At 41.2% G+C, this 13942-nt stretch overlaps 1 protein-coding gene across 6 annotated transcripts in view; it reads left to right on the top strand.

The window, feature by feature from the left end:
* Positions 1-13675, top strand: part of NFIA (nuclear factor I A) — a 367960-nt gene extending 354285 nt beyond the window's left edge. For all 6 annotated transcript variants that reach the window (XM_036070041.2, XM_036070042.2, XM_036070044.2 and 3 more), the window contains one exon: positions 6212-13675. In XM_036070041.2, the coding sequence (XP_035925934.1) occupies positions 6212-6229 (18 nt within the window). In that variant the 3' untranslated portion in view covers positions 6230-13675. The remainder of the gene's footprint in view (positions 1-6211) is intronic.
* Positions 13676-13942: the final 267 nt, after the last annotated feature.

Genomic DNA, 13942 nt, shown 5'->3' with positions numbered 1-13942 from the left:
GAAGTTTCACACAGCACAAGTGTTGAGTACAGGCAGTGAAAAGATAAGGCCACAAAGGTAAGTGGGGCCAATCATGGCCCATTAATGTTTTAATAGTTTCCTGTACAATAAACAAGTCTTGGTTTAGCATTATTGAAAACAGGCTTTCTTTAATTAACAAAATCAGACAAGAAAAATGATGGCAGAGATCAAAGCCCGTGGCTGGCAATACCAGTAACTGACACCTGTGGATAGCTGCCCACCTTTTTCAGAAGAAACCAGTGTAAAAACCCACTCTCCTCTCCTGTCGTGCAGAGACAGACTCCTCACAGCAGTCCTCTGGGGGCCCGAGGACAGAGACCTCCTGAGTTAAAGTCACACAGCTTGCTATGGGAAAAAGTAGGACTCGGTCCTGGGTCCCTCAGACATTGAATGCTCAGCCTCATCAGTCGATATGAGGCTGATAAAGGTTGATCCGACTGTGAGACCAGCAGGGTACCTGGTATCTTGAAGGGTATAGAAGGCTGTGGTTCAGTGCTGTCTTTCTACGAAACGACTCCTAAAGGGCAGGACCTATTTATTGTACACAGTCTACCCCCAGGCCTAGTGTACATAGCACCGAGCGCACATCAGACCCCTGGTGCTTGCAGAATGAGTGAAGAAATGCTCCAAAATGGTGTCTACTGATGTGAGAAACCCGGAAGGCCTGTCCATTTCTGTTGTATTGAAAGGGGGCCGGGGGAGCTACCAGGTTTTGGGTTGATTTGCCAAGGGCAGCAGTGGGCTTTAGCTCATCCAAACCAGAGCAGGAAGCCAAAAACGACGAGCTGGATGAGTGCGACCCCGCAGAGACAGCCTCTCCTCGAGAGAAGAGTAAAAATGGTGGCCACGACTCGCGCAGTCCTGGTTGGTAGCGTCCTCTTCGGGGCTGATGAAGAGTCGGGCCTGCTGGGGCCATGGAGACAGAGGCCTCCGAGTATCTGCATGTCTCTGTTTTCTGTGTGTGAATGTCCTTAAATAACCCACCTTGCCTGGGGAAGAAAGCGAAGTGTCACACCCAGTTCTGGATTCCACATTAACAGCCTCCTTCCGCAGTGTTCAACTTTGCCCTTGAGGCCTTTTGTTTAACTTTTTAATCTGAAAAACAGATTCTGCTGCGTCAGTCTGCACCTCCCTCCCCATCCTCACCCCCGGCACCCTCTCTTTTTCTGGTTAAAGTAAAATAGAGCTATCTCAAACAGACTTGTATTTCCTTTTGTTGTTCAAATATACATCCTGCCCTCTTAGTGAGAAGAGTATATAAAAGGCCCTTTAAAAAAAGAAAAAACTTGTTATTCACATTAGACCGTTTGTTGTTGACGAAGGAGCCTAGTCTTCGTAGACCATGTCTTGGGGCCACCTCATGACCAAATTTTGGGAAAAGAGTTTCCTAATTGCTCTCTGTGGGGCATAAGAAAGGAAAGAGCCTGGCACTATCAAAGGTGCCTACTGCCATTCCAGCCTTCCTGTTTAGGATGCCGCCGGATGGATGTTGTTTATGGTTCATAAAACCTGACTACTGTGAGGACTCCAGAATCCCAGCAGAATGGGATTCGAACTTTCATGGAGCTGTAAATTAAGGGGCGGGAAGTGTGATAAAACTCCTTAGAGAACGGTGAAAAAAAAATTTCGCGCTGCAATGGTTAAATGAAATTTTATAAGCACATTCAGTGTGGAGCTGTTTTGCATTACATGAGTTGAATACCTTAGAGACGCCACATCTGCAGGCACTTTATTAAATCCTTAGTCAGCACTTTCCAACCTGATGAGATTACTTCTTCATTTGACTGGAGAAAAGGAAAGCTGAGCTCTGGTCCTGGACTGCAGGTTTCTTTTGATGTTTCACCTTGAACACTGAAGGAGGACAATTACCACCCCCCTCCACTCCCCCCCCCTCCCCCGGCACATCCCAAACTGTAGAAATTGTGAATGTAACGGAGTAATTTTACTGAACTGGAGCCTCGGTGGGAGTGTGGATTTATGGACCTCCAAAACAACTATAGCTGAAAGTCCCTGAGGAAAAAAATAGATCAAAGCTCTGTGTTTACTTCCTTAATGTAAATGTATCAAGATAACATCGTCCTATATTGTAATATTGGAACTCTCTGCAGATAAGGGACAGAGATTCCTTTGTAGTCCATCTGGATGCAGTAGGTTAGATTAAGGGGTTATAAAGTATGAAGGCAGAAACCATATGAAATGGAAGTTTGTGTCAGTAAATGTCTGAAGACAATTTTTTGACTCTCCATAAATGAATTTTGTTTGGTGTGGCACTATTTTCCCAGTGATTTGCTACTCAACCCCAACAATATAACAACCTCAGGATTATTTTTATATTTCTCTTGTATGACCCAAGGAAAAAAAATGCTCAGAGTCATTCTTCAAGTCATGTTTTCAAACTAGCACTGCTTGCATAATAGATTTTCTAAGAAAACATCACAAGAGAAAAGTGGGCTTTTCCAAACACTGTCTTGTCCATTTGATGTTATTAGTAGTTCATGGAAGTTTCTAGAAATTGAGTGGCATATACATGTGCAACTATCACATTCATCATAAAGAAATTAGGAGCGTCTTCAGCTAACAAACTGATCGTGAGAAAATAATTCGGTGAAATGGATGAGTTTTTTGATTATTCTTATTATAACTTTATCTGCCATCTCGGCAAATAAATGATTTAATCAAAGAGACCTCATTCCCCCCCCCAAAAAAAAATCCTCAAAAAACAAATTCCCTGTGTGGTTCCCCTAACGGATTGACTTCCCATTGTGGGGGGGGGGAGGGGGGGAGCCTTGGTCAAGTAGCTGGGTTAATTGTCATGAAGATTAGTGTGATGTTGAAATAAGTACTAATGGTCAAATTACAGGAGTGAAAAAGTTTAAGAATAGGTTTTGGTTTGGGCCTGAAAGGGTTAATTAAGTTTTTTTCACGGGTTATTAAAGACCCCCAACCCATGCCTTCAGGAGTCATATTGACACCACACCACAGGGCAACTCGCTTCTCTATTGACATGTTGCTGGTCAGAGCACAATAGCCTTCTGTGTCTGAAAATCATTGCTAAAATCATCTCAAGGAAAAAAAAAGTTTGAAAGCTCTAACGGTAGACAAAAGCCCAAGAGCTGCAGTGCGCAGCTCAAAAACCCGGAGTCAGCAACTTCTATTGATTAAAAACTAACCTTTAAAGTAACTCTGAGAGTGTGTGGTTAGCATTTAAATTTAAACATGTCATGAGTTGATTTGTGTTACTGAATACCAACTCAGAAGGAGTAACATTCACATCGCATTTTTTTTTTCTAATTCCCTTAAGCAGCTAAAGTATTTCATGAAATGTCAATAGGGCAAAAAGAAGAAGTGAGGGGGGGTGGCAATGCTAGGCCTTGTAGTTTTCTTTCCCATGCAAATATTCACCCCCCCCAAAAGAAAAGTGTGGAGAGTGAAACACAATAATTAGTCCTTTGTCTAACTTTCCCAAGTGCCAGAGAAAGACAGATTAATTAAATATACAACAGTGTTGGTTTTTGGAGTGGGGGTCTTGCTTGCTGTGTAGGTCATAAATTAGGCAGAATAAATACTTCAATGTGTTTGCAGTGGGCCTGCTACGTCAGAGCCCCTGGAAGGTTGGTGGGAGGAGAGCGGAGGGTTTCTTGCTAATGATAGTCACGTCTGGGTCTGTCTGGTTGCTCTTAGCAACCAGACATGATGTAACACCAGGATGAACTTGAACTTGGGGGACTTGAAAAGAGAACAATAGACCAGAGCAATCAATAAAGCCTATTTCAGTGAAGGATTACAGAGCTGCTCTGGGGTAACCTTGTCGGCAAGGCACACACTGAATAGTAAGATGTGTGAAGAAACTTTTTTTTTTTTTTTTGCTTTGCTTTTTAAGAGAAGTGCAGAGCCACTGCAGATTTTTGTAGTGCGCTGAGGTTGTGTCCAGAAACTGTGGTATGGAAAACTGCTCCCCCTGCTGACTCACTGGGTCCCCGGTGCTTGCTTCGAGAGCTACTCTGCGGCGTCAGATTGAAGAAGGCTGGAATTTCACAACTGACTTAGAAAGTGTGAGAACAGAAATCCTGTAAGCATTATTCGCCGCACCCAAACTTGGAGACTGTTTTGTGAGCGAGAGACCGCGGCTGTGGCATGCACAGATCCGTCAGCTCTGAGGAGAGGCCTCCTGGAAATACAGTTCGGGCCTTGCCTCCCCTCTCCTTTCTTTCCCCCTCTTCTTCCTTTTGTCCAGTTAGATGTAGGCCGTGTGTCTTTGCCAGGATGATTTCCTTTCGGGACACAAGAGACTTTATTGTGTTGCTCAGAGCATGTGGTCAAAGAGGAACATCTAAAAGTACACAGGATGAGTAGTTTTTCGGGTTAGGCTTGGGTTTTTCAAGTCCTCTGGAAATCAAAGGTAGCTTGTGTGACCAGGAAATCTCACACCTGGTAGCTATCCACGGAACTATCATTTCGCCGTTCACCCCTGGGATCAGAGGCCGTCCTTTACCTAATTGAATCTCTTGGGCACCGATGAGCCTTCGTCTGACTGAATCCACTCGAATGTACCCCTTTCTGATACTGCCAACTCAGAGATTTCAGCGACATTCACTTTTTCTAGAAGTTGACGATTTTTCTGTGAATAATGATGAATGTGGTGAATTTGGCACAGTAGCTCTAGGGAAAAGTTGGCAAAAGCCAAACACTTCTCTATTTCACTTAGAAACCTACTTTGATAGTACACCGTAACTGGTCACTTTGTTTAGCTAACGGAGAAAACAATGCTGGCGTATAAAGTGATGTATCACCAGACTGTTGTCCAAAGCCAATCACCTAAGGATTTTTGAAAGGAAAAGGTAACTGGTAACTGGTAACTGGGCCCAGCAGGCATATGGAAGGCTTCCTAAATAAGTGCTGAACGAACAAAAGCGAAAACAGGGGCCATGCAATGGCCTCATTTTTGTCCTTTGGACATCATGGCAGCTAATAGGGTGAAATCTTGATCCCATTGGATTATTGTATGTCATTTTTGAAAAATTATCTTAGAAATATTGAGCCAAGGGGCGCCTGGGTGGCTCAGTTGTTAAGCGTCTGCCTTCGGCTCAGGTCATGATCCCAGGGTCCTGGGATCGAGCCCCGCATCGGGCTCCCTGCTCAGCAGGAAGCCTGCTTCTCCCTCTTCCACTCCCCCTGCTTGTGATCCCTCTCTCACTGTGTCTCTCTCTGTCAAATAAATAAATAAAATCTTTAAAAAAAAAAAAAAAAAGAAATATTGAGCCAAAAGGAGCATTTTACCTCAGAAAATTTACCTCAGGCACACATAAAGGAAACTGGGTATCAAAGAGGTGCTGTGACTTGCCCAAATCACACAGGACTCTTCATGCAGCACCTTTTTCTACTTCACCCCCACTTATTTTTATGTCAGTGTTGATCATCCACGCCCATTCAAAGACTGTCACAGCACCATCTTTAGGGCCTCCATCTCATTGAAAAGGAGATGTGAAAATCATCCAAGTAGACATTGATCAGCACGGGAAACCTCTTCCCTCACCCATTGTCCATTCGTTCAACACTTGTTTGTTGAGAACCTTCTACTCAGGCGCTGTGCTAGGACTGAGGACTCAGTGACAAGATGATCAAGCTTCTTGTCCTCCTATAGCTGCCCCTGCCAGACTGCAAAACCCATATATGTATTTCAAGTGGACACAAACACTTTATTTTTGAGACATACTCAGAACGTTGGCAAACCCCAATGAAGACACTGAGTTTCAACTTCAGAGGAATAAGATCAGCTTCAGTGACTCAGGATTTACTACTGTCTGTCATTCCTCTCTTCCATTTCCAGAAAATCCTCCCCCCCCCCCCACTTCATTCCCAATAGAGATCCCAATTTCATGGTCGGAAGGGCAACTTCTAAAATATGTTACTTTCCGGGCGCCTGGGTGGCTCAGTTGGTTAAGCGACTGCCTTCGGCTCAGGTCATGATCCTGGAGTCCCTGGATCGAGTCCCTCATCGGGCTCCCTGCTCGGCAGGGAGTCTGCTTCTGCCTCTGACCCTCCCCCCTCTCATGTGTTCTCTCTCATTCTCTCTCTCTCAAATAAATAAATAAAAAATCTTTAAAAAAAATAAAAAAATAAAAAATAAAAAAATAAAATATGTTACTTTCCAAATTGTACCTCTAATCTCTCTTTTCCTTTTGTCTTCCAGTCCTGGTACCTGGGATAAAAGTCGCAGCGTCCCACCATCCACCAGACAGACCACCTGACCCCTTCTCAACTCTGTAACATGGACGCATCCTCAACCCAGCGCGGTTACAACTTCACTGTCAGTGGAAGGGGAGAATCCAATCAACTTGTACATGGAAACAGCGAGCATTATGGTCAAACAGCAAAGGCCATAACCTTTTGGGATTTTTTTTTTAAATACTTTAGGGACTGTTGTAATTTTCTCATATGGTGCTGGAAATGGTTGGGCTTTGTAACATTGGGAGTGTTTCCGTGGTAGCGTGAGCATTAGGTGATGTGGCTAGTGGAGGTCTACCCTTGCTCACTGACTTCCCATTGTAACACACTTTCCTTACGGAGCCTGGCTGTTTCACAGTATTTCATGAATTTACCCACACAGGTGTGAGCCTCCTTGAGTCATCAGGAGGCGCATAGAGAACGAAATCTTTTGTAGTAGCTGAGATCTGCAATATATAACTTACGGGACAGTCAAAGGGCAATGTTTTTCTGTAACATATTGGAAAAAGAAAATGCAGTTATGTTCCTTTTTTATTTTTTCTTTTGGTTTGGTTTGGTTCAGCAGTCAGCAGTTAAATATATAACATGGCCCACAAGGACAGTGAATCCACTCACGTTGCAGAACAATTCCGAAATGACAAACTACTACTACTACTATTCAGTTTTTTAAAAGTTGTGAAATGCTGCACTTACATTTAAAAAAAAAAAAAAAACATTTTTTCAACAATTTCAACAATGACACACAAATTCACATGGAAATGGGGAAGATGGTCTGTTTTGACAGAAACTGACAGGAATCAATCAAAACAATCGAATTTTGAAATGAGTAAAGTGCAATTTCATTGGATAGCTAAATATCTTTGTAAGATAGAGATTGTTGAAAATTCTATTTTTGTTTTTCAAGTCCTTCCACCCCAGGACTCTAAATTATCGGGGTAAAAAACAGCCTTGCAAGAAAAAGGGGAGCTATTTTTGCTTTTTATGTTTTTTATTGTTAAACTTGTATCCCTTTAAAAACTGAAGGAAAATTTAAAAAAAAAAACAAAAAAACAAATCTAATGGTGCTTTTACCACGATATGTTAACTACATTAAATGCTAATTAATTATTTTCTGTTATCAAAGCACATAACTAAAATGAAATCATGGTATCTGTTAATTTTATAAGCTAGAAGTCACTATAATGGATTATGCCAATTCTGAAAATTTTTACATGTATCCAGCAACATAGGATTTATCAGTTATCAGACACTTCATTGTACCAGAGATTGTCCAGAACTTTTCAAGACCTTTGCGCCCCTGAACTGGGCTATGGGAAAAAAAAAAAAAATAATAATAATAATGAAACCAATACTGACATAAATGCTGGTGCCCATTCAGATCAAGGGGACCTGTTAGGGAAAAAAAAAAAAGTTTGCACCCCCAAATGTCCTGTATCTTATGTAAAAAAAATACACACACACACACAAAAAAAAAACAAAAAAAGTAACAAAAAAAAGTGCAAGTGATTTTTCTACCAGACAGCGAAGCACCCCTTTGCTTCCCATGCAACTTCAAGAAGGTTTCCTATACTATACATATATATACGTTCTGGTTGGCAAGCCCTGCTGATCAGAGAAAGTCTCTGCATGTTCTAGTGTTAGTAACTAATTTTTATATAGTTAATGTAGGATAAAGTAGAGTGCATTAAGACACAATATTGTAATCCCTACTCTAGGCACTTGCCTTTAAACTATGTTTTTCAGCCCTTCAGAAGGGTTCTACTACTGTCCTATACAATCAAGTAACTGAAATTCTTGGGAAGACACTTTGCTCCTCATCTTTCCCCCCCGAAACAATGTTGTTTTGTTTTGTTTTTTTTCCTTAATTTGCACGAAAACAAAAATTCCATATCAATGTGCCTTGCCCTGGATAGCGATTATTTGTGGAATTGTTGCACATGCTCCTCTATTGAAAGGGGTTTTTCCCTCGTCAAGCATTTGGAGACACTTTTTGTAAATGTGACTTTTATGTCAGCCATCGTGAGTTTCAACATCTAGAACTAAATAGAGAGTTAGTTGTTCCGCAGATAGGAGTAGTCTTTATTGTCCTCTGTGGTCAGTGGCAGTGCTCTTCTGAGATCTGTAGATGGCTTTAGAATATCAGTATTTTGGATGTTGCTGCATTTTACAATTTATTTGGAGTCTTCCTTTATTCCCCCCCAGATATATGAAAATATGCAATACCTGCTTATATCGTGTAGAAAAGCTTAGCGATTGTTAATTTTCCTTTTATTTTTTTTTTTTTATTTGACCAAAGTCGGTGCTGCACTTGACGCAGTGTGTTTTAGGTGTTTGTCTTTGTACTTTTTTTTGTGAGTTTTGAATGCACGTGCGCAGGAAGGGCTCCTCTTAGAGAAGCAGTCAAACTGTGAAGCACTAAGCTGACCCTGCTTCAAGCAATTTTGTTTTTACAACTGTTCCTTTCACAAGCAAGCCTTAAAAAAAAAAAGACAACTTCCTTTTTCTTCAGCTCCCACACCCCATTTTTCTTAGCAGACTGCAGTCAATCCACATTCAATAAAAAGTATATAATGCCCATTTTTATATGCACGTTTTTAAACTTCCAAGTTCTGAAAATTGTTTACTGGTTATCTCTATTTAAGGAAAAAAAAATAAAATAAAACATTTTGGATTTTCGTATGTGTCTGGTAAGTGGTTGAATAGTCGTTTGGCGCTGTTGTATGGTGTGCTTGTCAGTATTCGGTGTCACTTCCTATAGCCAGCCAGCAGCCTTTGCCTTCCCCGATAGCACTTAGCTGGGCATTACTTTATTATGACATATGTGCACTAAAAAAAGAAAAAAGAAAAAAAAAAGAAAAAAAAAATAGCAGCTTTCAGTGCTTCACAGTGAAGGGAAAAAAGCCTAGACAAACATTTTGTCAGAACCTTGCGATAAGCCAAGGTATTACCAGTAAATTGGTTGTATATACAATAAAATTGCACCCTTTTTTTAAAACAAAACAAACTAAGCAATAGTTTGGGCAGTTTTAGTTGTTTTTAGTGAGCATGTTGTAGTCATGACTGCAAAGAGAGAGAATAAACTGCCCACTCAGAAGATATGTAATTTGTATTGTTGTATAGTTTTATTGATTACACTGATTTATTCTACCCTATTTTATAATGCAGGACTTTTGTAATGTTGTTTAAATGAGGAAAAATTTCTGTCAAATTAGCCTAGTGAAATTTCTGATTGTCCATTATAAAGGCAGCGTTCATAGAATTGCTTTTCTTTCTTTCCCGCCCCCCGCCTTTGGGAACTGGATTTAAGTTTAAAACTTTCCTGTTTCCTTTTTTTTTTTTTTTTGTAAGTATTTAAATACAGTTATTTTTTTTCTCTCAATGGTATAGCATATTCCTATGCTTGAGAAGTATAGGTCTACTGAAAAACCATTGTAAATGGACGTTACAGGTATGCTGTATTTTTGAAGGTATTTTGTTGTATTAAGTTTGATGAAGCTAAAATTAGGGAACTCTGAACAGATTTGCAGGAAAAAAAAAATGTTTTAAAGGCTTTAAAACATTAAGGAGGCAGTCTAGGGTGATAACGAACAGGGGTTAAGTATTAAATACACTAAGTTACATTTTTGTTCATGTTTCATTGTCCAGAAAGCAGCAGGAAACTGTAGTTCAGTTGTGATCAAGCAGGAAAAAAGAAACACCAACAATCTGAGTGTTTACCTTGTTAGATGAAAGCCAAGCGAAGATGTTTGAGGAAGACTTTACTACCTGGGGTGTGTAGACTGACAGGCTGAGGGCCGGCCGGATTTAAAGGCCCCGCCCTGGATTCTGAGACACATTGGAATTTTTTCTCTCCCGTCAAATGGCATTAACAATATTGGCAAAGAGAAGTCCCTCAAATCACTCTCCATGTTTTTTCTTTGGGAACTGAAGTCAGAGGCACAAACACTAAATCTGATCATTTTTCTATAGGCTTTTTTTTTTTTTTCCTGACCCATCCCCCTGCCATTAAGATGCTCTTTTTCTGATCATTCATGGGCAGAGGCCCTCCCCCTAATGACACTCTCTCCATCCCAGAGCTTTTTACTTTCCTCTGAGGTTCGAGCGAACTTTTCTAGAAGTTTCTTCACACCCTGGCATGGCAGTTATTGGTGTCAGCCCCTCCGCACCCCCACCCCACAGTCAGGCGTGGGCACCCCTCCCCCGCAAGCCGACAGGTACACTTCCCCACGCTTGCGGTCCTCATTCTCTGACAGTCGAAGTGTAAGGGAACCCAAATTTTCCAGAGTCACGGTGTTCAGTCAGCCCACAGGAATATGCAAAACCCATCTCAAAAAGTTTGTCTTTTACTTTTCAAACCCTTGTCCCCATAAACTTTAAATTTTGTCATAAAGTATTTATGGAAGCTGGATTAAGAAAAACATTTTTTTCCTTGTGATTTTTTTTGGGGGGGAGGGATTTCTAGGAATGTCGTTTAATGTACTTTGCATCATGTCTCTGGATATATCTTTTTGTCCATAGTGGTGGTGGTCTCTCTCTCTCTCTCTCTCCGTCTCTCCCCATCTTTCTTTCTCTCTTTCCTTTCTTTCAGTGTTTCTTTTTTTTTTTTTTTTTTCCCGGTAGCAGGCCTCCATAGAACAAATTTAAAACACAACTGGCATGGTAATGTAAGGAGAGCTTCAGTGGCACCTCACCACCCACCCTCGGAGATCTGTCCTCGGACGGTCTCAGAAAGCTGCACTGCCCACCGGCAGGGCTTTCATTCCAACCGGCTTCCAAGGCCAGCTTCGTCCCGAAGTCAATGCATGTATTTACTGTTTGACAGTAAACCCGCTCTGCCTTCTCCACGTCCAAGGCTGTGCATTTGCCTAATGAGTGTCGTGTATGTGTTCCTTTTATTTTTTCCAATAAAAAAGCAGTGGGATGAAAATTGCTTTGATAGATAGCAGGTAACATTGAAGCTATTCCATAGCACTTAACTGTAGTGAATACTGTGTCACCAATTCTGAAATCAATTTAATGTTTAATGCAAATCCATTACATGGTGCTATTACGGGCTGACAAAATGATTTACACCAATGTGACAACTTGGGCTCAATTCACTCTGCTTTCCAACAGTGTAAATGCATAGCAGTGTTTATCTGCATGAGAACTATGCACTAATCTATCTGAAGAAAAAAAAACTATATCAACTTTGGTATCTACTTTCCGTTTACTTCAATCCTTGCCTTTTTGGTCATTGTTATAATGCCAGCTTTAGGACAGAAAGAATTATAAGAAAACCAGCATAATACCTGATATATTAAAATGTAGTGCCTGTGAAATCTGTATTATATTGCTCTTCTGAAGTAAGATTTTTCTACACCGGTAGCCTTCGCTGTCAGTCAGGACCTTCTGGTATAGGTGATGTAAAATAACCGTACAATATTAATGCATGCTATTCCATAATGCTTAGTGAGCTGTATGAATATTACTCAAAGTTATGTTAGTCTTTTTTTTCTGACTTGGTTCTTGTCAGCTAGGTTTAAAGGTATTTCACTGAGAACGCAAATTCTGTCTTTCTTGATTTCGGCTGTTTTCAGTATTTTGGAGGTATACATTTACTTAAATTCAGTATTACTTGTGTTTTTGTTTTCGTTTTTTGTTTTTTGTTTTTGTTTTTGTTTTCTTTCTCCTAGGGGACAAGCATGGGTGGTTGATTTCAGAAATCAGTCCCTGGCAAGACTTTTGTCTCAAAACAACCGCTTGTGTTTCAAGAACTGTGCTACGAAGACACTCTGAGAACATTTCCAAGTGAGGGACATTTTCCTTGACCCTCGGCTGAAGCTATGCTGACCCTGAAGCGTTTTCTTAATGGACAATGTTCAGCCAGGTACCCATGCTTGATCCGTCTTCACACCAGGCTTCCTCATGTTAAAAGAAAAAAAAATGAAAAAAATCTTTAAGAAATCACATGGCTATTTAGTTTCATGCACAGTTGCAATATTTTCTTCAAAAATAAAACTCTGTACAAACTTTGGGCCCGATTCATAAGAAAAAGGAGTTTGCTATTAACACGGGATTTTTTTTTTTAAATATACTTTTTTTTTGGGTCTAAATTTGAAACTACTTGCTTCCCAAATTAAACCAGTTTCATCTCACCTTTTTTCCCCCTAAACCAACACCCATCTGCCTTTTATGCCCCCAGAGGGTTACATAACCAGATGAGGGGAATGGGGACATGGGGAGTAGGTACCAGAAATGCTTGAAAGATAGGGGACCACCTGCCGTTGAGCGCACAGGGAGGCAGCAGTGTGTGGGGGCAGGACCTTGCCTGTGTGCCAGGCATCCCGAGTTTCACATGCGGGCTCCTTATGCGATTTAATTCAAAAAAACCCAATTTCCAAAATGTGTCTGGACCACGGGAATATATATATGGTGGAAGTGCCACCTCCAGTCCAACCAGAGCACCCTCATGGTAGAAAACACTCACCAGGTCGTGCAATGTGAACTTTTGTATCTCCACAGTGCTTTAAGGACAAACAGTGTCCCATGAATTGGGCTATTTTTCCTGCTATTCTTACGCTCGACTTCTCAAAATGACAGAAGCTCTTCCCCCTTTGATTCTATTTGTGTTATTCTTATTTTCCATTTTTTTAATTTTTAATTTTTATTTTTTTGGTAACAGTCTATGTAAATCAACATTTTTTTTTTTTTTTTTTTAACATCTCAACCGAAGGTCACGAGGCCACTCGCTGTGTGGGGATGGAGGATTGAGAGAGCTAGCTGCCAGCCTTCATTTTTTCTCCCTGGTCTCAGACCAGCCTGTCTGCACTGTGAAGGCACTTGGTAGTGTCACCCCTGAGATACTTACTAGACCTAGAGCTGGAGCTTTATCGGGTTCTAGGAGGTCCTCAAGAAAGACTTTTCAAGGCAAATCCATGATTCCCCTTCCCTACACCCCTGACTTCTTTATGCAGAACAAAGTTCCCTGGGGACCTTTCCCACCACCCTTGGAAATCTGTCCACTCAAGATACCTCGGGTATCTTTTTCATTTCAAATTGTGGGGGGAGGGGACTGAACACTTCCAGAGATGAAAAAAAGATCTGTTGTGAAACTAAATACCCCCCCGTGTTAATAACTTGGTTTGACATTTGTTTTTATGAGCCGGGCCCCCTGTGCCTCTAGCATATTTGTATTGACTCTCATAGCTACCCTTTTAGTTTTACTGTGTTCTGTGAAAATTTGTAATTGGTTGAGAATCACTGTGGGCGTCCATTCTTATTCAACTAAATCTCCACAGGTTTTTTGAGCTGGTGTGGATTAGTTTAACTCTTGTATTCAACCATTAGTGCTACCACCTTCTCACATTACGATACAATTACTGGAAGCAAGTACTGCATTTCCTATGCAACAAAAAAGGAAAAATAAAAAATTGCTAATGCTCTGGAAGCTGTGTCATCATTTGCTTTAAATCACACCCGGGTGGTTGTATTTGAGTGACAGTTAAGGGGATGGACCGGCCTTTCTGCACCGTGGAGTTTGCATTATCCGTGATAGATGCCAAGCTCATCACGCCCTCCGCAGAGTTCTGATGGGCACTGCTGGTTTTCTCAGCTACTTCAACAAATGCGGGGCTTAACATCCCCCTGTGCTTCCTGTGCACCTGATACTGGTCCAGGTGCTTTAGATGTTGTATCGGGGCCCAGTCAGGAGTCG

The sequence above is a fragment of the Halichoerus grypus genome, chromosome 5 (assembly GCF_964656455.1).
Source record: "Halichoerus grypus chromosome 5, mHalGry1.hap1.1, whole genome shotgun sequence".
Taxonomy (NCBI): Eukaryota; Metazoa; Chordata; class Mammalia; order Carnivora; family Phocidae; genus Halichoerus; species Halichoerus grypus.
This window is presented reverse-complemented; position numbering and strand designations above follow the sequence as displayed.